The sequence below is a fragment of the Melozone crissalis genome, unplaced genomic scaffold (genome assembly GCF_028551555.1).
Source record: "Melozone crissalis strain CALT ecotype California unplaced genomic scaffold, PUWL_Pcris_2 ptg000042l_1, whole genome shotgun sequence".
Classification (NCBI taxonomy): Eukaryota; Metazoa; Chordata; class Aves; order Passeriformes; family Passerellidae; genus Melozone; species Melozone crissalis.
Genome location: NW_026535820.1, coordinates 23163112 through 23187688, shown reverse-complemented (window position 1 = coordinate 23187688; position 24577 = coordinate 23163112). Strand labels below are relative to the sequence as shown.

The following is a 24577-nucleotide window of genomic DNA, read 5'->3' as shown; positions in this document are numbered from 1 at the left end:
GGAGTTCATTAGGTAGTTATCCTTTCATATCTCAGTTATTAAAACATACTGAGTGGGATTTTTGTTGTGTGTTACAGAAACATAGCTTTTCAAACACTACTACCATAAACTTAAAGATTTTAATTTTTTTAAAGTGGATAAATATCCTGAACTCAGGCTAGAAGTGACATTTCATGCTTGATTTGCTTTGCCTGCCTAGATTTTGTGGTATTTCATGCAGAAGTTACAGCTTGTCGGGGTTCTGAACCAATGTGCAAGTACAATATATTACAATGAAGGGGGAAAAAAATCAGCCTGTCCTATTTACATTTTCCTTTTTCTTCAGGCTTACCTTCCCTAATCCAAAAAACTCATGTTGAGTCGTTTGACTTAATATTGCCACAAGAAGTTTTATTATGTAATGCATCTTTACATAATATAAGATGTTTCGGAGACTGATTTCTCAGAACATGAAAGTTGGTAGGAGCTGCTGGCCCTCTTTTAATACCTGCAGCCTAAGGTTTGCAAAGCAAATGGTCAGGTTTTATGTGATTGCTTTTGTAACTTTGGTTCAGCAGGCTTTGTTTTTTGCTTTACTTTGTGTTCGCTAATAGAATCAATATTACAACCATTCCCTGCTTGAACTTCTCACCACTGCATTTCATTAGCTTTCTCAGTATTTGATGCAAAATGTTTCTAATTAACATGCCTCTGAATAAAGAAAAGAAGGATTCTTAAAAACATGTGTGCAGTCTGTGTAATAATAAAATTTTATTCTCAGCTATGAAGACTTCCAACATTTTATGACCTTTTTCAAAATTGCAGTTGCTAATGTTTTTATTTTTGTAAGTAGTGTATTTTAGAATGAAACTCTTTTTTCTGTACTATAATTAATTACTAGAAAATGAAAACATAGTAAGGCAAGTAAGGACATGATTCATTATTGAGAAAAAAGAGCACAACCATACTCAGAACTGGTCTAATGTTCTAATATTTTATTAAGGGAAATGTTTAGTAGATTCTGTCTTTTTGGTATGTGCTATCACTATTGCATGCATTAGGAGTGCATCTGTTTGGGTTTTTCTTCCTTTATCTGCCAAGGAGATGAACCCATTTGTTAAAAAGGAAAAAAGGAAAAAAAAGAAAAGGAAAAAAAAAGGAGGAAAAAAGGAAAAAAGTGGGGAGTTGGGGAGTGGGGAGAAAAATGGAGACATATGTCAACTACATCCTTGTGATTATCCAGAAATAAATTTGAAGAGTGTAAGAAAATTTTGGCCATCCACTGTAAAACAGCATAAATTTTGAAGGGCAGGGATCAAGGGCAATTTCATGAACATGGCTGCCTTGCATTTCCTATGTGGAAGGAATAAAATATATAGGAAGTAATAAATATATAGGAAAAAATATATAGCAAGGAATAAAAATATACACACACGTATATATAAACTTTCTGTATGTGTATTCATTTTTGCAATGAAAAGTAGATAAATACACAGGAGTACATAATTGTGTTTATAAAGGTTTATCAAAGGAGTTGACCAAATCTGACCACTGAGCTCTGTATTGTTATTCTAATGGGAAGAAATAAAAGATAGCAAGGGGCCTATGGCCTCAGAGAGCAACTTGTCAATGAGATTGAGGCAGTCTAAATCTCTTCAGCCCTTCCTCCCTTCTCCCACCCTGGCAGCATGTTCTCCTTGCTCCTTTTTGCCTTCACTTCTGGGAGTGTGTCCATGCCATGAAGAGTAATTGTCTCCTGCTCCACTTCCTTCACACTGTTGATTTTTGTCAGGGTGAGTAATCCTCTGAGTTAGGGCATGAACTCCCGTGCCAGCAGGAGGGTATCTGTGGATCCCTACAGCTGGAGGCCACAGCACCACACCTTTTAATGGCAGTGTGGATTTAAATCAAATGGAAACTAATATGGAAAAGCAGCCTGAGCTTTACATGCATTGTGCCCCTTGTAACAAGAGCGTTCACTGAAATAACAGGAGAGATTTAGACAAGTATGCCACTAGGCTAATTAAGGGCTCTTCTGCTAAAGAGGCTTTTCTCTCAAGCTTTAGTTCTGGAGATCTGAATGTAGTTATATATATATATAAAAATAGTTACAATAGAACCACATAAACAAGACCAAATTTATGGCCTTGGTTAAGACTTTATTTTGACATATGTACCAGTATATGGCTGTCCATACTCAAGTTTCAGCTTTGGGGTTTTCTTTAATTTAAAAGTGTTTAGGAAACAAATTACAGTTGTTATTTTATTCTGTCTGTTTTCAGCCAATATTTCCATGTAAATGGTATGTCCATGAAGCTGGATGTCACTCTAACAATTCAGTTTCTCAGTTTGAAATGTAAAGGCTGGTTTCAGTAAAACTTTTCTTGTTGGAAATGGGAGCTGCATGTTTTGCTCTAGAAGCAATGCTGGACTGACTGTTCATCAGTAACTGTGAATAATTCTTAGCGATTTGAATAGGCTTTCAGAGTTTGACAAGTTTAGCATATATGGAAACACCTGTAGGGTTCCTTTGCATTAGCTATGCCTGTGTTTGAAAATGTTCATGTGTGTCTGAGGTAAAGCAATTAGCCTGTGCTTCCATAGCTCTTGCTGAGTTTTAAAATCTTTGTGCTGCTTGAAATAAATCTGATCAGAGTTTCAGCTTGATGATTACACTGTACTTTTTTCCTTGCTTCTTCTTCCATCCTTTCATAAACCAATAGAGATACATTTCTCTTCCATGTTCATAGGAATACTTAACACTTACTGTTAAAGCTGGTTTGAATTAAGTATGTTTTCCCAAAATTTGCTACTGCAAGATGGCTTGTTTTCACAATTATGTTGAATTATATTGTCCCCCCTCCTTTTTTTTTTTTTTTTTTTTTTTTTTTGTTATGAAAAGGCAGTGTCTTGGTTTTCTAGAACATGGTTCCCTTACCATTCTTATAGTACTCTTCTCATAAAACAAATGGGAACAGAAGGTATAGAAAAGACACAATTCCTGACTAAACTTAAATGTCTCATGTTTGGTTGCATTCACTTTCATGTTATTTCATGCTCTGTAGCATTAATGAAAGCCAGGGGCATTGTTTTGATCCTATTATTTATTTTTCTCCCTAGCTGTGTGCTGCCCACCTGCCAACACGATCAGAGGCGCCCAACCACTACCAAGCTGTGTGTCGGGCTCTGTTTGCTGAAACAATGGAGCTGTACACTTTCCTGGCCAAAATTAAAAGTGCAAAAGAGGTAAGCAGTCTGAGAAGGTTTTCTGCTTTTGAGCTCATCACCATGTGGATTTGGCTTACAAAATCACTTCTGTACCCAGCCAGTAGGGACTGTCAGATGCTTGAGGAGATGATCTGTACTTTTCAGGGAGTACACTCCTTCAGCTGAGATGTTTTGTTTTTTTTTTTAATTTTGGCCTGTAGCAATTTACACCCATCAGAATTTGTTATTAATTGTGATGAGTCTATTTGGGAGTAAAGCAGAGTATTTTCTTGGAGGGTAACACCTTGGATACATATACCCATTCCTGCATATATGTGTGCAATATATTTTGTGTCTAAACTCTCCTCTGGTGTTTTAGGGATGTTATGAAGTGTCAGAGCTTTGCCTGTTCTTCCTCAGCTCCTTCCCATGAGGGAATTCTCTTTGCTGAGAATTAGCTGAGATTCTTCTTGCTCATATTTTGTCCCCAGTCAGCAGCTTCTCTTACCTTTTGCTGTATGATTGGTTTGTTGTCTGTCACATTGGTTTCACAGCAGAGCCAAATTTAAAAATAGAAAAATTTTCCCCTTCAGGTCACAATGCTTATGTTCACTGCTTGTTTGGCTGTTATTGTTGGCTGAAAGGCCATCCTGTGAACCATTGCAATTATCAGGTCTGGCTGAAGAGGGATTTTGAGGTTGATATTTACTGCAGATAGTTTCAGTGATCTGGCCTGCAGAGTGGCCCTGTGAACAATTGTATTAAAACAGTCTGGGTGCTAGTAACATTGGAAAACTGGTGAGTGAGGGGAAGGGCAGGAAGGGAGACTCATTTCTCAAAGCTGGTTTCTTCACCAAAGCAAACTTGTCAAGTAGCAACGCTTTCATAATTTTTTTTTCCTTAATAAATCCCTGAAGGATTTTCTTTTCTTTTGTAAGTCAAGATCTACAGTACCTTTGAAAAGCAGGATAAGATTTTATAGGCTGACCTAAAAATTTTGCTGCTGAAAAAGGCAGAGCTGTTCCACCCACACACACATACTCCCACTGTTTCCCTTCTTCTGGTTCTAGGGAACAAATCTAGTAAATATCAGCAAAACAAAAAGTAAAGGAGTCACTCCTTATCAGGTTAATGAGCTGAATCAGCTCATTAAAGGGTCAGATGAGCCTCAGATGAGTACAAGAGAGCTTTTATCATGTTGATGGTGGAAGATGCAAACTACTCAGAAGCATAAGGGGCTGCTGCTCTTTCTTTCCTGAGTGAGATGCATCATCCAGGAGGGAGAATCCTTCTGAGATGTTTTTCTGCTGCACAGGATCACATTGCATCTTCACTCCTTCTCCAGTCCTATTCAAACTGAAAGCAATTTTTAAACTAAAGCAGTGTCATAGAAGGATAATTTTGGCAATGTCAGCATGGCTAAAGAGCCACTTGTTTTCTGAAGTGCCTGTGTTATGGGACATCTGCATCCAATGTCCCTGACACAGGAAGCAGCCAGGATACAAGGTCTCCATGCTAAAGGTTTGTTTCCCAAACTTTGACATCAATAATTTCACATCTTGGCTTTTAACTACTGGACATATTAACAGAAGGACCTGTGCTGGAAACACCTCACTCCACTGCTTTTGCAAAGTCCGTGTTGGGGCTCAAAGATAACACCCTTCAGAGTGTTCTTCTTTCTGCTCAGAGAGGAATTAAGTTTCCAATAGTTCTCAAACACCTTGGGCACAGTGAGCAGAAATAGGGCATCTTTGTTGTCAATGTCAAAATAACATATTGTGGCCTATAACCATTTTAAATCATGTCTTAACAAAAATATTTTTAATATTATTTTAAAAAGTAGAAAGGCATTTTGAATTTGCAAATTACTTAATCACCTTATCATTGGGCATAAAAACCCAACAACATCTGAACACACCATAGAGAATACTCTGAGTTAATCCCAAATGAAAGAAGCCATTTGCCTCTCACAGACTATTAGGCATTGATTCAAAGCACATTTAGGTCAAAGGAAGTAATCCTTGTGGATGGAATTTTGGCCCTACTGAATCAGTAAGACTTCTATTGCTGCACCTAACCAGGGCCAGAATTTTGACCTTTTGATTTCATTTTACTCTGGATCATTTCCTCAGTAGGCATGTAAGAAATTACCTAGAAAATTGTCTAGGAAGCAGCTTTTGGAATCTGAATACTTTGGGTTTATGATGTGCTTGGTCCTTGGTCATAGCTTTTATCTAACTATAAATTTGGAAGGTGTTTAATTTTGAAAATAATACAGTTTACAAAATAAAAAATAGGTATGAAGAATATGAGGTGGAATGCTGTAAATCTTGTTGCCCCATTTTAAAGTGACCTTTATAGTTTATACTTGAGGCAAGCAGGGATCATATGATCACGCTAGTTTTGTGCCAGTAAAAGCTGTGCTATTGTTTACATGCTCTTCTGTCTTGCAAACACACAGCAGAATCTTTAATCATGAGGTGTACAGTTAAATGGTCTTCTAGTGAATTCCTTTTTTCTTTTCCTTTTGTTGTTGTCACACAAGTAGTGTGTATAAAGGAGATAAACACTGAATACTTCAGTAAGGAAATTTTGTTGTCATGGGTTTGTGGTGATTGCATTGGCAGAGAACTGGGGGAAAATAACCAAGTTACATACATCAATTCCAATTTAAAAAAAATTATACTGTGTAATATTTGGGTTTGACACTAAAGATGCCTGGAATTTTAAATTTTTAGTTTTTCAAAAACTAACAGCCTAATTTGGAGAGCGTCCTTTAGATTTCATCAGACCTAGATGTAGTTGTGGATGTGAGATCAAAATTAAATTAAAAACACCAAAAAAGGGAAAGAATCCTCTGGAATTATTCAAAGTAACTTTCCTGTGGATAAAAGTTACTTTGAAATTATTTGGATTCCTTCTAGGGCCACTGAGTGGCATCTGTGTATCTCTTTCTCAGGTACATGAGGTTCATATTTTTTGGTTAGTAAATGCTTAAATAGGCAGCTTCACTGTAGTGGCAGAGGGAGAATTTTATCAGTAAAAATTCACTTGCTTGGAGTGAAGTAAATCTGACCTATATTATGCTGCAGCCTAGAACAGGTTTAGATGGGAAATAAACTGTGAAAGAGTCACGAAAAAAGAATATTGCTGCAATGCTGTTTTCAATTTGGGCCTATAAAAACTGAGCAGGACTTTGAAAGTCCAGGATTTCAAGAGGGATTGAGTGGTAGGTAGGAGGGGTAGGTTTATAGGTTGTAATGTGTTGTAATACTAATAAATATACTGAGGAGTTACATGTTCCCCAGTCATCATCTGTCATATAACAAATAGAACATAGATTCACAAAGGGCTGGACTGCATTCATTTGGGTGAGTGTGTTAATCAGAGATGATGAAGTGATGAGTGAGCTGTTCACATCATCTCAGTGGATGTCAAATAGAATGTTTTAGGCACTTTGTCACATAATTGATGCCATATGATTATTTCCAGTCTGATTCCCTGTGTATGAAAGGTCAGCAGCCAAGCTGACTTGCAGACAGGGAGATGGTAATTCTATTCTTGAAAAATTTCATGTATTGGATGCACAGGATGAGCAGAGTTGAGAAAGATGTGATAGCACTGTTGCAATAGTTTAAAAAAGTAAACAACTAAAAGTTTTCTTTTTGCAAGGTGAAGTTTTTTTTAGCAAGTTTACTGGGATGTTTCCCAGCTTGCTGGCAGCACCTGCATGCTGCTCTGGGTCTGTGAAAGGTGCCCTTGCTGCAGACTCACCCTGGGTACCATCTGCTTGGTATCCAGGAGTGGTCCTCTGATGGGCCAAGACCTCTTAATACTTGTGACCTGCTGTTTAAGCTTTTACAGCTGATAACAAAGATAGAGTACAGCTTGTTTTTCATGTCAAGAAGTGAGCTTTCAAAATTGAAATAAGAAAATCCCACAGAAAGGGATTCTCTCTTTGTCTTTTTTTTTTCTTTGTATTTTTTTTTTTTTAATTTTTAGGGTTTTTTAATTGCTTTTGGGTGAAAATGGTCCACAAGGTGAAGGAAATGCACACATGTATGGCAGGGAGCAAGATAGTGTGAATATCTGCTAAAAATTGACCCATGTAAGAGAAAAGAGCCATCTTTTTCAGAATTGTCCAAAAGTCTTTGACATAACCTTTGGTGGCACCTGGCCATAGACAGAGCTGTAGGCACAAATAAGTGATGTCCTTGAGATAAAGCAAATGTTCCTGCTGTGAAGTATCTGAAAAGATCACACACATTGCTCAGAAGTGGCATCGAGTGTGACTGAGAAAGATAGGGAGCGACTATGCAAGCAAAGGAATGCAAAATTGGTGCTTTGGATCAGCCAGGGGATTCACCAGGCCTGTATCCACATTGTGAACCTGCTTTTTGAAGGAACATCTGCCCTAGTCCTCCTCTGGCTCCCAGTTACTGCCCAGTCTTGCCTTCCCCTGGAGTTAATGTTCCACGTGCGCTTCATGGCTGAGTGAACCAGTAAAGTGCCCTTGCTGCAAAGGAACCTTATGGTGTCCAAGGCTGCAGCAGGAGGAATGCTGCCAGCAGGTTGAGGCAGGTGATCCTCCCCCTTTGCTCAGCACTGGTGAGGCCGCAGCTGCAGTGCTGGGTCCAGTTCTGGGCTCCCCAGTACAGGAGAGACATTGACACCATGGAGAGAGTCCAGGGAAGGGCCAGGAAGATGATGGAGAACTGAAAGAGCTCTCCTGTGAGCAAAGCAGAGAGACCCAGGGCTGTTGAGTCTGGAAATGAGAAGGCTCAGGGGGATCTTATCAGTGTCTCAATACCTGAGGGGAGAGGGCAAAGACAACAGCATCAGGCTCTTTTCACTGGTGCTCAGTGACAGGACTGGGGGCAGTGGACACAAACTAAAACTCGAGGTTCCTCTGAACAGCCAGAAATACTGTTTTTACTGTGAGGGTGAACAAAGATTTTCTGGGGAGGTTGTGGATTCTCTCTCCTTGGAGATCATCAAAAGCTGTCTGGACATGATGCTGGACAATTGGCTCTGGGTAGCTCTACTTTAACTTGGACCAGCTGCCTTTCAGAGAACTCTAACACTCTGAAACACTTTGTGACTCTCTGGGTGGTACCACTGAAGGTGATACTGGCGTGTGGGATGTAGACCTGTGGGTGATAAACTCCTCAGCTGGCACAGGTGGTGCTAGAAAACACCATGTGATGCTGGCCAGCATGGGAGATGAGTGTCCAGCAGGCAGATCTGTTGCAGTAGGTTTTACTTATACCTCAAAAAAGTTTTAGAGATTGATGTACACCCTAGAGCATCAAAATTAGTATTCCTTCCAAAACTAATTAAGACTTTGTATATTTTTATAATTGCCTACATCTCTAATTGCAGTGAAAATCCATGCTCATCAAAAACTCATCCATAATTTCATTATCCACAGCATGCCTTGTAATTAGGCTTTTGGTAGAAAATAGAGAAAGCTCCCAATCTGTCATCTTTGTACTGTTCTTTTAACAAATTGCCTTGCATTTCTGTCCTTTCTGATGTAAAAACACAATTCTTTCAGTCTGCCTGGATATATTTCAATCCAATCTGTATGAAATGCAAACCTACAAATTCTAATTAAGGACATGCATGAAATGAAATTGTTCCTTTCTTTTATTCCTAATTTCATGCTTACGAAGGTTCAGTTGCAAAAGAGCTAATGAAAACGGTCAGGTGGCTATACTGCTGTATTATTTGTACAAAATATGATAATGGAGGTAGTTAATAGGTACCTAAACAATGTTAATGGCTAACTTATTTTGGAAATAGAGTCATTAGCCAAGTTGTGCTCAAAAGTCTTGTGACTGTGTAAGCTGTCAAATATTCTGCTGCTTGGATTTTCAGAGAGCACAGCTGTAGAAATAAATCAGTTCACAAACTTTTCAGCTCATACCTTCACTTTTGCCTACACTTCCAAGTCTCCAGTGATTCCACTTTTGCAGCTGTGTTTTCATCAGGCTTGTGCCTCCATTCTGATCTGTTTGATCCTTCAATTTAGGACCTTTAATAAAGGAAAAAACTGCTGGTTTGTCTTGGGCAGGGGAGGGTTTGGCTTTCTTGTGTGATGCAGCCACTGTCACAGTGTTACGTGCCCTTGGTTTGGGTTTTTTGTGCCTCTCCTTGCACAGTTATGTGGAGCAGCATGGTGACTATTGCCCCCTCCAGAGCTGAGCAAAGTGCATCAGCCCAAATCTCTGTACATGAACAACTTTGTCTGCTATCAGCTTGAGGTTTGCAGGGACTGATTTAACTGATCCTATTCCCAATTTGAATTAAATGGGGTTTGGGTCTTTTCAAAGACTTAGAGTGATGCTACTGCCTAAGCCCTTGGAATTTAAACCCATGTTGAATAGCTGAAGTTATATAAAAGGAGTTTTTCCCACGTGTGAATGTTATGTATTTTTAAATTGAACCTAGATGTGCAATAATATTTTACTAGTTACAGAGATAGCAGTGTAAAAATCAATTTAATCAGTGAAAAAGTGACTCCTAATTTAGAGTATGAACTGAGAACTGCTGTAGACTGTGCTCTGCAGTTGGTGAAAGTCAAAGTCCAGGTCTGGATTCCCTAGAATACCACATTCATTAAAGCATCATGTTTTTAGAAAGCATTTTATGGAAGGGAGTCTTTGACACTGTGCTGACAAGAGTCTTACATAAATTCCCATCTGTCACTGAGCACATCTCAAATGTGGGCCACACAGCAGCAGCAAATCAGCTGCCTGCTTTTAATAGTACAGCAAGAGGTTTGAAGACATTTGATATTTTTATTACTGGCTTTTGCCACAAAATGCAGTCTTTTGAAAAAATGGTCAAATGCTGTAAAGGTTTTTTAAAAAAGCAAAAGCTCTTGAAGCAGTAATTTCCTACACATCCCACCCTTATTGCCTGAATGAATGCCCAGGCTCTAATAGGTGAATTGAGTCTGAGGTTCTGGGATCATTTAGAAAAACCCTTTTAAGACATTTCTGCTTTCTGGAATAGAAATCCATTTAGGCCCTGTATTTATTGTACTGTAATAGCTTTTCTTAAGCCATTGTCCCAAGGGTAAGTGCAAGTGGCTACAGCAGCAGCAGCTGAGGTTACTTGCAGGCTTTGGAACACAGCTGAATTCTGACAAAGGATCTATTATATTTAAATATGTTGGTTTCTATTATTTATTGTTGAAACAGAGGCAGAAACCCACTGATGCTGGCTGAGGATGCTGGAGGGAAACCCTAATGTTCCATTTAGTCTACAAGTTTAAATATAATCATTTGTCACAGTGAATTTATTCCTTCCCAAGCAGCACCTGACAGGTGTAGAAGAGCTAAAAAAGCCTTCCTAAACACTTCCTGCAAACATAGAGCACTTGCTGGTTTCTTCCAAAATTTTGCTAGTTCTGTAATGATGGAAATTCCTTTATCTCCTACTCTTCCCTACTGATTTACTGACTGCGTGGTGAGGTGTGTTTAAGTGCCAGAGCCAGGTGCCAGGGCAGGGAATGATCTATCCCTACAGAGTGGGTGGCTGTGGTTGCAGGGCTGCAGCCAAGCACTCAGCACAGGGATGGGCAGTGAAAGAAGCCCAGCTTTGGCAGCAGCCTGTGCTTGTACCAGCTCATTTGTGTCATAAAACTGCACTTGGAGAGACTTCATCTCTTGGCTGGCAGGTTTTGCTCCTGCAGCTCTCTGGTGCACGGTAGCCAGCATCACTTATACCTGCGCTGTTTTGGGTAGGAGCTGCCCCTCTAGCTATGTTCCAGAGAAACTAATTAGATGGCTGCCTTATTTGGAAGAGCTTTCAGCTGCTCAGGGTGGGTTTTTTTCCCCTTCTTATTTTCTGCTGTTAAAAAACCAGGTTGTAATCTCTTCTAGCTTCATGAAATATTTATGTCAGCCAAAAGCGTCAGCCTTTGGGCATAAACCAGCCCCATAAACTGTATGGTAGGGAACCTGGTTGCTGAGATGGGTGATGGTCACCAGTCTTGTTGAATAGCTGAAGTATAGGTTAAGCAGCTGGAACACATTAATTTTTTAAAAAATTAAAGTTTACCTTGCAGTATGGGAAGGAGGAGCAGATCTGACAGTTGTGAGCCCATTTAATGAAGTTATTTTTTTGGTTACAAAGGGATAAGGGAAAAAGTATCAGCTGTTTTATTTTGCAGTTTACCAGTAGATGTTAACAGTTTGGAAGAAATAAAGTAATTTACAGTTCATTTAACTGCATTTGAAATGATTACTCCAACTGTATGATATAGAAAAGAAGAAACCCTGGATAGCAGAGTACACATGAGCAAGGCCTTTCCGTTACCCATTCTTTCCATGTTTCTGTTTTTCCCTTGGAAAGGGCAATTGCCTGTGTCAGACTGACCACAGTGCCAGGCCCAGCAGAAGTTTCCATAAAGAATTCTTTCCCAGTTGGGTATCCTGTTGTGGTGCTGCAAGTCATGCCAAAATGTTCCCACATTGTCCCATGATGGATCTGCTTTTGTTAGTATGGGTGATTTATGCTTTTTTGGAGTCTCCTTGTAAATGATGTATTTTATTTTGATAGGGCAATGGTAATATTTCTTCTTTGATACTAAAGCAATTGTGCTACTTACATAAATAAGACAATAAAGAACCCATCTGGTCTCTTTTCAAAACCTCTGTGGCAGCTGACTCACATGGCTTATCTCTGCAGCCAGGTTTGGTGGATGCTTGCACTTCTGAATGTGCAAGTTAAGGACTCTTCCAGTGCTTCCATTTCTTATACTAAAATGTTGGCAGTTTAGGAACTACCTCCAGGAAAAAAGGAGTTTTTAAGAGTGCGCTTATTTTTATTTTTTCTGGAAAGCTCAGAAGCTGAATTGAGACTGGTTGTTCAGTTCCATTAAAAGAAGAACATAAGTGTTTAAAGGTGGAAATACTTTTGATAGATACATCTTTCAGATCTCTGACCTGTTGCTTTTGTCTCATAAAAATAAAGAATGTTTTTAGTAGAGGACTTAAGTATCCATTTCAGATATATTAGTGAGTACTTAGAAAATCGATCTAATTGAACGTTGTTAAAGATTTCCTGGAAAATTCTCCATAAAAGTGAAGTGCATTACTGAAAAATTGCTTGTCCTGCTGATTCCAAAACATTTCAATACAGAAGTAAACAAAAAAAACAAAAAAAAAAGCCCTTTGAATAAACAGGTATTGATGTGTATAAGAAAATTTGTGTAAAGCCACAGCCTTCTGTGTTCAAGCTTGCCTATTCTATGGTCTGCTGTAACTTTTAATTGTTTTTCATATTGTTGGTATGAAAGGGTTTTTTTGCCCCTTTACACTCCATCTTTTCCATATTTGTGTAATCTGATCTTGTTAATAAGTAGCAGTTTTCATCTTTGAAAGATCAGTTTCTCTTCCTCACATGATTTTATTATGGATATTTCAGAATCTATACCCATGTTATACAGACTAATTAGTTATTATATATATATATGCACAATTCTGGCACTATTCAATGTTTCTCATAGTTTATTTCTCCTTCTACAAAAATGAGCTGCCTTGAATTCAACAAGCATTAATTTTGGTTTGAATGGATCCATATCAGGCTGGTAGTATTTTCTGTGTTGTAGCTTAACAGACATGATAGGTGGTTAAGATTTTTTTTCTGTGCATATAAAAATTTAGGGATATAAACATTTTAATGTGTAGTTTTATCTCCAGCTTGTTATTATCTGAAGTACTTTCATACTCAAAACTTAACATTTGTTCCCAGCATTTAAGATGAACTTTCCAAGGGAGAGAAATATATTCAAACAGTGTTCCAAGTTACTTTTACAGTATTGCTATTCAAGTAATAAAACATTCAGCAGAATACCCAAACTACATGATACAAGAGATTAAAAATTAAGATTCAATTTTACTTGAGAGTTAATGCCACTGTTCATTTATTCACTCATTTCCTTTTCATTGCCAGAACCTGAAGAAGATCCAGGAAATGGACAAAGAGGCAAGTGATGATTCCAGCACGGATCTCGATGAACTGAAAAATGCTGACTGGGTAAGACAACAATGGAATAGTGATTCAGCATCACTACTGGCAGTTTCTTTTTCTTTATAAAGCTTAACTAAGGCATTATTACCTCTGCCCTCATGAGGCCCCACCTGAAAGAGTGTCTGTAGTTCCCAACAGAAGAATCATGTGGACCTTTTGGATTGAGGCCAGGGGACACCAAAAAGATGCTCAGAGGGCTGAAGCACCTCTCTGTGGAAACAGGCTGAGAGAACTGGGGTTGTTCAGCCCAGAGAAGAGAAGGCTCCAGGAAGACCTCAGAGCAGCCTTCCAGTAAAGGAAGCCTCCAAGGGACTTTTTATAAGGACATTTAGTGACAGGACAAGATGGAATGGCTTTACACTGAAAGAGGTTTAGAGTAGATATTAGGTAAAATTCTTTATAATGGAGGTGGCAAGGCACAGGAACAGTTTCAGCAACCTAGTGAAAGGTGCCCCTGCCCAGTGCAGGGGGGCTGGAACTAGATGAGCTTTCAGGTATTTTCTACCCAAACCATTCCATGATACTGTGCTCAAATCAGTCTCTAGGGTTTTTTAAGTATATGTATTAATAATAACCCACTACAAGTTAGAACTAAATGAAATCCCAGCTTCCCTTTGCAGACAGATGAAACAGTACAAGTATCCAAGCAATATATTTTTCCTTAAGCTGTTTTAATGGAGAAGCTTTTGCAGTTTTCAGACTGGACATTTAGACAGGTACCATGCTGACTGCCCTTCAGAGGGGCAGTCAGGCAGTAGACAGAGACCCCAGCTGAATTTCTCTAGAGATGAAGGAAAAAGGCAGCAAGGAAACTCCTAAGCAGGAAGTAACTTAATTTATTTTCTAGGTACTGTTCTTGCCAGTTCATAGAGCAATATTACAAAGTTCTTAAAATGTACTATATTTTACTTTCCAATCTTCAATCCACCACCTGTTCTTTCTTCTCTCCAGCCATTCTGCTTCACAGAAAATGAGAGGGAGGTGTTAGTGTGAGGTGCTCTTACAGGCAGAGCAAAATAAGTTGAGTTTTTCTAGTGCAAGATCTTAGGACTTGCACTAGAAAATTTCATTCCAAAATTTCCATTTAAAGAACAACTTTTGAGGATATTTTACAGGAGAGTCCTGGGTAACAAAGTTTCAGATTCAATCACTGTTTTAATTTACACAGTATTAGCAATAGGTCAAAAAACTTTGATTATGTGCTTGCAGTATCCTTGAAATGGGAATTTAGATGTAAGGTATGAGAATTTCAGATCCTCTTTCCATACTTGAGGTGGGACCCAGCAGTCCTGCTGAGTTGCAACAAAGTTTTATTATGTTCATGAGTGTTAAAAATAAGCTTATATAAAATAAAATGGGATTTAGTTGATGTGTTAAAAAATAAAATAGTACAGCTGTAAATATTTGGTGGTGTCCTGGAAGGAAACTTTGTTTTAAGGTGAGATGGTATTCAAGGGTAAGGTATGAATTAAAACTTCTGTGTCTTTTGTCTTCAGGCCCGTTTTTGGGTGCAGGTGATGAGAGATTTACGGAATGGGGTTAAACTGAAGAAAGTCCAGGAGCGTCAGTACAACCCACTGCCCATAGAATATCAGCTCACTCCCTATGAGATGCTGATGGATGACATCAGGTCCAAACGCTACACCTTAAGGAAGGTCATGGTAAGTCAAGAGAGTCACTGGAGTTTTTCAAACCTGAAATGTTATTTTCCTTTTTTTATCTTCTTTCTGACATTTTTTTTTCTCCTGAGAATCTTGAAATTATTATTTCTTATAGATACTAATGTTCATGGGGCTTATATGGCATCATAAATTTGTGCAGTGCATTGAGGAGAGAACATGAAACCAACACATGTAGTGTACTTTGTTTTCCATTTAAAATTCTGAAAGACATACCTGCCTATCATAAGCTTGAACAAATCACTTGTGTTGGGTTTATTATCACTTTAAGAGTCATCTCAGAAGTCCTGTCATGCTTTCCCATAAGAGATTGTTTTAGACTTTTCTTATTAGCAGTACATTTATCTTGAGCTACAACATAATTTTTGGAGTTCCAGAATGTAAAGTGCTGCCATGAATGATACTGTGATGGGAAAGGAAAACCTGCAGTGGTTGAAAACTGCCTGTATCACAGTGTTTGTAAACTTACTTTACTATGATCTATTACAAATTTTCAAGGAATAGTCTATGTTAAAAAAAAGTTAAATATTCCATTTGTAGAAGTTGAGCTCAGTTATTTTCAGCATATTTTCTTGTTGCTTTCTAATCAAGACTATGCCACAGCAAGCTAGAGAATGTTCATGGGTCTCCTCTCCCTAGATCCTCATAAAAGTGCTTGTAAAATTGACTCGAGGCACTCTTTTTATCAGAACCCATTCACTGGTGTCTCCCTGTTCTTTCTGTCCTTTTGGGTTATATTCTTTTCAATATTAAGATCTTCTTCCTGATCATCTAGCAACTGATCTGAAGAGTGTCTTATCCCTGGTAGGGCATTGTAAATCCCTTTGTCAACGGCGTGTATTTGGTCAACATCAATATTTATACCTTACACTTACTTATCTTCACCTGGCATTAGTTACAATGGAAGCATTGTCTTAGAATATTCAGTATTCAGATGTATTTCTTTCCTGACAAATCTTCCCACAGTGAGGGAACTGTGATTCCACACAAAAAAAAATTCAGAGGGGAGGGTGGGGGTGAGGGAGACAGATGAGAGAGGCAGAAAGTGTGTAGTATAAATGCTTTTTATGTTTGAGCTGAAAATACTTTCCTAATCGAGATCTGGATTTAGCCTATCTGATTGTATTTATTTTCTGCTGCAGATGTTGCTTAAATGTTAAATCAATAGGGTAAAATACATACCCAGGTAATGATGTTTTCTGTCTTTCCCTTAACAATTCAGGGAACTGAGCTAAGTGTTCCTACTACCCTGTGCAAAAGAGCCCTCAGGACCTCAATTTCTGTATGCAATCAGAACAGTAGTTTTGTTTGAATGGGAAGCCCTGGGTCATCTAATTTTGCTTTTGTCAGACCAGCTTTTAATTCAGCTGCTGCTAAGCAAGCTCCTGCCTCTTCAGAAGAGATTTCCTTCATTATGTGGTACATCTTGGGGGCACAGCTGCTGCTCTGCTTATCCAGACTCTGGCTCGGTACAAAATCCCTGGAAGCAGCTATTTTTGGCCTGCTATCTTGTCTTCTAGATAGAGTGTCCAAAGTGAACTCTGGGAATAAATGTGATTGCAATCAGCTGCAGGTACAGTACCTGTAAGGCTGTCTGTGATGCAACTGCTGGCTTAGTCTGACAAGTGATGACATTGTGTTAGAAAAATCACTACTTCCTTACTGGAAACCTTAAACTCAGTAACTTGGGTTCTGCTGCAGGGTCTGCTTGAAGATTGTGTAAAAGCATGTTCAACAATGAGAGTGCAGCTTGACATGGAACATGTGGAACATGAAGGATTCACACAGAATTACAAGTTTAGTTACATTGCATAGATGCATCTTCTAACTGGCTACCACAGGTTGAAGTTGATTGTATGGATTCCCATCAGCAGAAAGCCTAGTGGTTCTTGAGAAGAGGAGAAAAGGATCCCAAATCTGAATTTTAAGGAAGTCTAGGAAAGATGGATTATGTTTCTTTCTATCATTCAAAATAGTTCCGCAAAATTTGTGGTAAAAGTAATTTTGCTTTAAATTTATGGGTGGTAGTTTAGACTTGGTAGCTTGTGAGGACATGTATCCTACTAATGATACCAAAAGGTTAAGTAAATTTCCAAAGTAATAAGTAATTTCTTTAAATAAATGAAATGCAACATGAAATCTTTACTGTTCTTTTTGTTAATGTGATGCTGTGTTTAAAAGAGTAGCTTGATCTGTCGCTGACTGCTCAGTGTTCTGCACAGAAATTAAGGAAGGAACAGATGTTCCTGTTAGGCCATATTTTAGTGTATCAGACTGTTGTGCTAGCAGACAGCAGTAATTGGAGCTTCCTGTTCTCACCCATTGTTATAGTGCAAATATTCAAAATGTTTTGAAGATGTAAAATGTCAAATTCTGGGCTTTTGGTAAATAACTGGTTTCATTTGTTTCGGTGACGTTGGCATTTCTATTTCAGTACAGCTGAAAATAATTTCAGATTTGTCATCTTTCTGTCCTGAGGCAAGTGTCCTCATTGCTGCAATTGTTGTGGGAGCAAGATAGGTTTCAATCTGGAATTTTATAAACTTTAAGTATCTACCTTAGAGAGATTTAATAGCTTTCCTCACCTATGGAGCACCCACTCCCACAAAAGCTAAAAGCTGTGGTCATTGGTAGAGTCAACACCTGGAAATTAAGAAATGTAAGAATTAAATTAGTCTTTTAGGTTTAATTTTTCTTTATTATTTGTATGTGTTGAGCTGCAGTTTTTAATTTCAGAGTGCTTCACAATTAGCTCTGCTTTTTGCCAGTCTCCACCTCCCTCCAAGCTATGCACCATTCACTGTATTTCTTGAGCAGTGCTTACTGAACAGTAGCTGATTCATATTCAAGCTCTTCACAAGTACCTGTAATGCAGTGGTGTTGGCCATGTTGCAGAAGGGGAATTTAAACATACAGGTTGAAGCCATTATTATCAAAAATATCCAGTAATTTGAATATCTAAGCTGGAATCCTGTGGCATGGGGTTTTTTTCACTTTGGTTGGGTTTTTTTTTCATTTACTTCTTTGCAGTATTTATCATCTTAGAGTACTTAGGTTAATTGCAGTAACAGCTGTGCACAGACAGTATTTTCATAAGCATGAGTTCATATACTTCAAGCAGGACATAGAGAATGTGAGCTTTGCTGTGCACAGGACTTTGACCACTTTATCCAGCTGGACATTTTAGAGTTTGTTGTTCCCATACGCACAAGTCTGACTTGGTTGTGGTGAGTTGCTTTCAGCAGGGGAACTGTGCTTTTCATTTTACACCTTCATCACATGACAAGTGTAGGAGTCATCCTAGGCAGAGCAGGGAGCTTTGCAGTTCCTAGTCATGCTTTAGGGCTATTCAGAGGAGGGACTCTGTGGTTACCCTGTGGTATCAAAAACTTGTTCTGCAATAGATGTGCAGGAACAGCAGTGTGAGTACAGTGCCTCATGATGGGAAATACCAGAGCACTTCATTTTTGGACATTGCTGCTTCAGCTTGCTGTGGGGTGTCAAAATACTGTGTAACAACTGTGTTGACTAAAACACTATAGTGTTTGCATAATGCAAGCTGGTAAATAGATATCTACTTAAAATAATTTAATTCACCACTGAACTTTATTGTGAGCTCTTCTGGAAATGATATAGTGTGTCCCCTCTGTTTCAGTGCCCATGCAATTTCCTTTTAAATGAAAATTTCTAGATAGTACAACAATATCAGTTTCCCATTGACTGTTATTTAAAGGTAGCACTCTCCTACTTATTGCTGACACCTTTTATAGCTGAACAGATAAATGGCTAAGATAATTGAGTGTCAATGATAGGTAATGGTACCTTTTGTGAAAGTTATCAGCAATGAACTTCTTGCTTGGGATCACCATTTTTAAAGCTTTGAGCTTCAACCAGAGATAACTAAGTATCATTTGCCATTTTTTTTAATTGCAAATCCATATTTATATATTAAAATGTGATGGTAGCAGGTTGTTGGTAGATTATGACATGCTAATTTTTCTGTGCATTAGCTGTTTAGATCTCTACATTTATGTTTAGTTTTTATAATAATTCTTTAAGTTTTCTTCACACTGTCTGTTTTAATGCATACTGTTGTACAAAAACTGTTTTACACACATGAAGGCTTAGGGTAGTTCTACTTTATTCAAATACTGGTTTGTAGTTGGGGCCAGCCTGTTATGTGGAGAGGAAAAAAAACAAACAAACTTTTTCCTTGGTGTTTTGGTGGGGTTTTTTCCCCCTGCAGCCTGGGTATCATGGCTGCATCTGTGCAATGTCTTTGATTGAGACTTTAATCAAGAGCCATGAATTTTAATTAAGTAAAAGTAAAGGATGTATTTGAAGTTGCTCACTACAGAGAGAGTTAGTTTGAGTAAATAAATCTAGTCTGCACAGAGAGGATAAAAGTTTCCCTGCAGTATCTTTCATGTCAGTATCTTGTACAAAAAGGTGGGTTCTGCCACTGATGCTCCTGCTCTTGGCTTCTTGGCTGCAAAGCATCCACTTGCTTGGCCACCAGCTCCCCATGTATCCTGTGGAAAATCACTTAAGCAAATCCTACATTTCTCTTTTTCCAATCAGATGGTAATACTGATACTAATTATACCCTGGTGGCATTAAGTCAGGGCCTAGAGTGCCCTGAGGTGAAAGGCTCAGAGCCATGTATTATTTATTGACTATTGTCACACAGAGGGTTGTTCCCCAAGGCTCCAGCAGAGATTATCAGTTTACAAAACGGCTGTTCTGATGGTAATAATTCTCAACTTCAGCCATCAACTTTGACATCTGATGAACAGTAGCTCAGGGAAGAGACACTTCTCATTTCATTAACCATCTTCCAGGGCATGCTGGCCTCAAAAAACTGCTCAGTCTTTGAACAGAAGAAATCAATCACATCCCTTAAAATAGTATTCTCCTCATCAGGAAATGTCAAATCATGCTTTAGTATAAACCTTTTCCATTTTAATTTTTCTGCACTATTTTTAAGAAGATGATGCTTGTTGCAGAGTTTAGCAGCTTGGAATTCTTTGCCAAGCAACATGAAATTCACTCTAAGGAAACTAAGGAGGGTGGAACAAATAGAGTTTGGAGCGTGTCTGGGGTAGGATATCTCCAGATAGAGTCCTCAGGAAAGCAATTAAATGTTCCCCAGGAGGGATTCTGCATCTGATTTCTTAGAGGACGAGGGATGAATCTTCTCAAGGAGGCTGTCACTCAGCCTCAGCCTGGACACAGGGCATGCCTGAGGTGAGCAGAGCTTGTATGGAAGCTACATGGCATTGGTGAAGTTCAATTAGGGATCATATTCAGGTGACCTTATGGGCATTTAAACCCCTTTTTGTGATAGCAGCAATCCTTCTGGTTAGCAGAAGGGCATGTTATTTGCCAAAACCAGACATGTGTTTCTGGCTACAGAGTTTGGATGAATACAGTCCCACAAAAAACAAAAAGAGGCAATTGACCCTTAAAAAAGAAAAAAGAAGTCTGAAATATGGAATACTGGGTCAGACATAGGTTTTCTGGCTACAGAGTTTGGATGAATACAGTCCCACAAAAAACAAAAAGAGGCAACTGACCCTTAAAAAAGAAAAAAGAAGTCTGAAATATGGAATACTGGGTCTAAGCAATACAGTGTCATTGAAATTTGTGTCAAATTGGAGGGCAGGACTGATGGCTAGCTACTGTGCAGTAAGAGGAGGTAGCAGAAGGATATATATGACATCGGATGATCTCTTGTCCCTGACAGCGGGCTTGGGCACTGTGCTCTGTGACAACTGAACCTGACAGGTGGGGTTTCTTTAAGCATACACTAATGTGGGATTTCTGGGCTGTTCAGATGGTCTGGGGAAAAGCCCAAAGATGGCCTTGGGCCCCCGGGTTCGAAAGGACGAGAGGAAGCTTCAGATTTGTTCTTGGTCTTGGTGTTTATTAATTGCTTATCTAAAAGATTTTCTCTTGGCCTGACAGAGTTCTGCTCAGCAGTCAGCCATGGGCACACACTGAAAGCCCCTGGGGCGGTCACCTATCTTTATACCCGGAGTTACGTATACAATATTTATCATTTTTCTCCAATACCCTCTACCCTTCTTAACCAGTGTTCCCCTAGTAAGGTCCAATCCCGGAGTGCCAACATCACCACAGAAGATGGAGGCCTAGAGGAAGAAGAAGAAGGAGAAGGGCACGCCCCAATTCCTCCATCTTACTTCTCTAGACCCCCCTGTACAGAAATCTTAAACCCTGTATCTCACACTCCAATTAACTTGTCCCTTCACCATTCACCCCAGTGAAATCCTCCCGTCCTCATACTGATGTCATCTCCCATGTGGGATCAAAGTCCAGCCACCAGACATCTCTGGCAGCATTCCAGGACTCCCGAGCCCCCCAGGGGGGGTCTGGTTCACCCTGCACCCCAGTTCTGAGAGACTGAGATCCCACATCTCCCCCTTCTGTTTGCACCAAAAGACCCCTTTTTTTTTTTTTTTTGCTTTTATGTGAAAACCCCCCAAAGTCCTTAGTTTCTTTTCATTTCTCTTCTGGGTCGTTTTTCGCAGTCTGAGTCTCGACTTCTGTCTGAGTACTCGTCTCTTTGTTTCTTGGATCAGCGTTCTCGTGTTCTCGCGTTCGGAATGGTTTCACGTGCCGCGCTGACACCCACTTCAGACCTCGATCTGTGGAGATACAAGCGAAACCCTTTCCCCAAGTGATTAGTCTGAAAGGACCCTCTATTTGTCCGGTCTCTGGGTTCCTGATCAAAACTAAAGGATTTTCCCTTAGCTTTGCCTGTGTGTTGTTTAGAAAATGTCTCACGATCGGTGGATCAGGTTCCGAGGATGAGCTATTTAGGAAATTCAGCACATACAATGCCTTATTTAATTTCATGTGAGGTGTTGCCTCTGGCTCACCCCTTCTCTGTCTGTCCAGAAGGGATTTTAGGGTGTGATGTGTTCTCTCAATGATTGCCTGACCTGTGGGTGAATGCGGAATACCAAACGTGTGTCTGACACCCCATCTTTTCAGGAATCTGTCAAGCACCCTGCCTGTGTATGTTGGACCATTATCTGTTTTTATCTCCTGAGGCACACCTAATGCTGCAAATGCCTGCAGAAAGTGTCGGCAAGCATGGTCTGCTGTTTCCCCAGCATGTGCTGAAGCAAAGACTGCACCTGAGAATGTATCTACAGAAACGTGAACATTTTTGAGCTTCCCAAAAGATGGGTATTTTGTGACATCAGCTTGCCACAACTGAAGACTTTGCAGCCCCCGCGGATTGATGGCCCCGGTAGAAGAAGGTGGCTGCACAAGCTGACAGTCTGGACAAGCACTAATGATCTCCCTCGCCTGACTCTTTGTGAGACGAAAGGACTCCATCAGTGCTTGCGCATTCTGATGAAAGAACGCATGACTTAACCTTGCCTGCTCAAAAATGTCCGGCAGCGTTTGCAAAATGGGCATTGTCAACCTGTCCGCCCGAGCATTCCCTTCCGCTAAAAACCCTGGAAGTGTTGTGTGCGCTCTAATGTGTGTGATAAAATACTCCCTTTCCCTGCTCTCTAGCAGCGTTTTCAAGCTTGTCAGGTATGAGTATAAAACCTCATTACTGACTTCTTTCAAGAGCGAACCCTCCAATCTCTTGACCACACCCGCAACATATGCGGAATCTGTCACCAGATTGAGAGGCTGTTTGAACAACTGAAATGCTCGGACAACGGCTGCCAACTCCACAATTTGTGGAGAGCCCTGAACCATCCTCACGTCTGATTCCCAATCCCCTGTCGTTGAGTCTCTCCACGTGATCACTGACTTGTGTGTCTTCCCCGAGCCATCCGTGAACACGGTGATCCCGTCCAAAGGTTCTTCACTTATCTGTGGTTTTGCTCTATAGCATATTTGCGATTGCAGTATTCTGTGTTGGGGAAAGTGGATTGTGCAAGCTCCTGGGAACGCTAACAATGCGATTAACAGGTCTTTCGATTGTTGCATTGCCCAATCGAAGTAGTCTCGTTTCAGAGGTAACCTGATGACTGAGAATTCTCTTCCTGCCATTGTCAGCAGCCTTGTTCTCGCCTTTATGATGATTTGTGCTGCCATCTCCAGATCTGTGAGAATCGTTTTCGCGGGCCTGTGCGGTAGGAAAATCCACTCTATGATTATCAAAGAGTCCTTTTGTGATTCATCCCATTGGAAGATCAAACCATGGAACTGCGTTTTCTTCCCCAGCACTGCCAACTGAAAAGGCAACGATGGAACAAATCGATGTGCCTGCCTTTTCTGTATCGCATCCGAGATTTTCTCCAACTCTTTTCTTGCTTCTGGTGTGAGTGTCCTGGGAGAACGAATGTCTGTGTCTCCTCTCAAGAGATCGAGCAGTGCTGGAATGTCACTATTTGTGATTCCCAAAACTGGTCTCATCCAGTTGATTTCTCCCAAAAGCTGTTGCAGATCATGCAAATTGTTGACCTTTGTGCTGATCTCCACCTTTTGAGGCTTTATTGTTTTCTCTGAGATTTTCCACCCTAGATATTTCCAAGGTGCAACCTCTTGAATCTTTGAAATGCTGATTTCCAGACCTGCCTTTTGCACCTCTGCGATCACACAGTCACGAGCTTCTTGCAGCTCCTGTCGTGTTGATGCTGCGATGAGCAAATCATCCATGTAATGAATGATCTTCGCCTTCGGAAATTTCTTTCGTGCTGGTGCCAAAGCTCGCGCCACGTACCATTGACAGATCGTCGGAGAATTTTTCAGGCCTTGTGGAAGGCAGACCCAATGGTACCGCTGCAGAGGCGTTTCCCTGTTGATACTCGGGACTGAAAAGGCAAATCTCGGAGCATCATCTGGATGGAGTGGGATACTGAAAAAGCAATCCTTGAGGTCAATGACCACAAGCTGCCAATCTCTGGGAATCATTGAGACAGATGGAAGTCCCAACTGAAGTGGCCCCATGTCTTCTATGACTTCGTTGATCTTCCTGAGGTCGTGTAACAACCTCCATTTGCCCGACAACTTTTTCTTAATGACAAACACCGGAGAATTCCAAGGGCTGTCTGTTGGCTTGATGTGTCCCTTCTGCAATTGTTCTTGGACCAGGTCTTTCAAAGCACTCAATTTTTTCCGCTCAAGGGGCCACTGATCCACCCAAACTGGATCATCTGTTTTCCATGTCAGCTTCAGTGTGGCGAGTGCTGCAGTGACCCCTATTAAAAATCCATTTCGATCTTCGCGCCCCATTGTGCCAAAAGGTCCCGACCCCAGACTGTGATCGGCTTTTGAACGACAAAAGGACGAATGATCGCCGTCTTATCTCCTGGTCCCGTGACAACGACGGAATTCTCACTTTGCAGACACAGAGATGCTCCCCCGATGCCTGAGAGAGAGCCCAATGGCGCGACCAAGCTCCAATTGCGTGGCCAAAAGATGTACGATATTACTGTTACATCCGCCCCTGTGTCGAGCATACCTCTGATCGATATTGTCCTGTCCCCACATGTCAATTGGCACGTGAGCGTGGGTCGGTCTCGACCTATGTGCTTCACCCATGTTGTATGTACTTCAACATGCTCTTTCATAGGGAGACCTTCTTCGTCGAAGATTGACATGACCTCTCCAACTGCATGTGGTGGCAGTGCGAAGGCTCTCGCAACCACAGTATTTTCTGGTACAGTCAATGG

At 40.1% G+C, this 24577-nt stretch overlaps 1 protein-coding gene across 3 annotated transcripts in view; it reads left to right on the top strand.

Moving 5' to 3' along the window:
- SPIRE1 (spire type actin nucleation factor 1) overlaps positions 1–24577 on the top strand; it is a 134015-nt gene that overhangs the window by 75282 nt on the left and 34156 nt on the right. For all 3 annotated transcript variants that reach the window (XM_054284551.1, XM_054284550.1, XM_054284549.1), the window contains exons 4-6: positions 3100–3225; positions 13153–13236; positions 14727–14891. In XM_054284551.1, coding sequence (XP_054140526.1) covers positions 3100–3225; positions 13153–13236; positions 14727–14891 — 375 coding nt within the window. The remainder of the gene's footprint in view (positions 1–3099; positions 3226–13152; positions 13237–14726; positions 14892–24577) is intronic.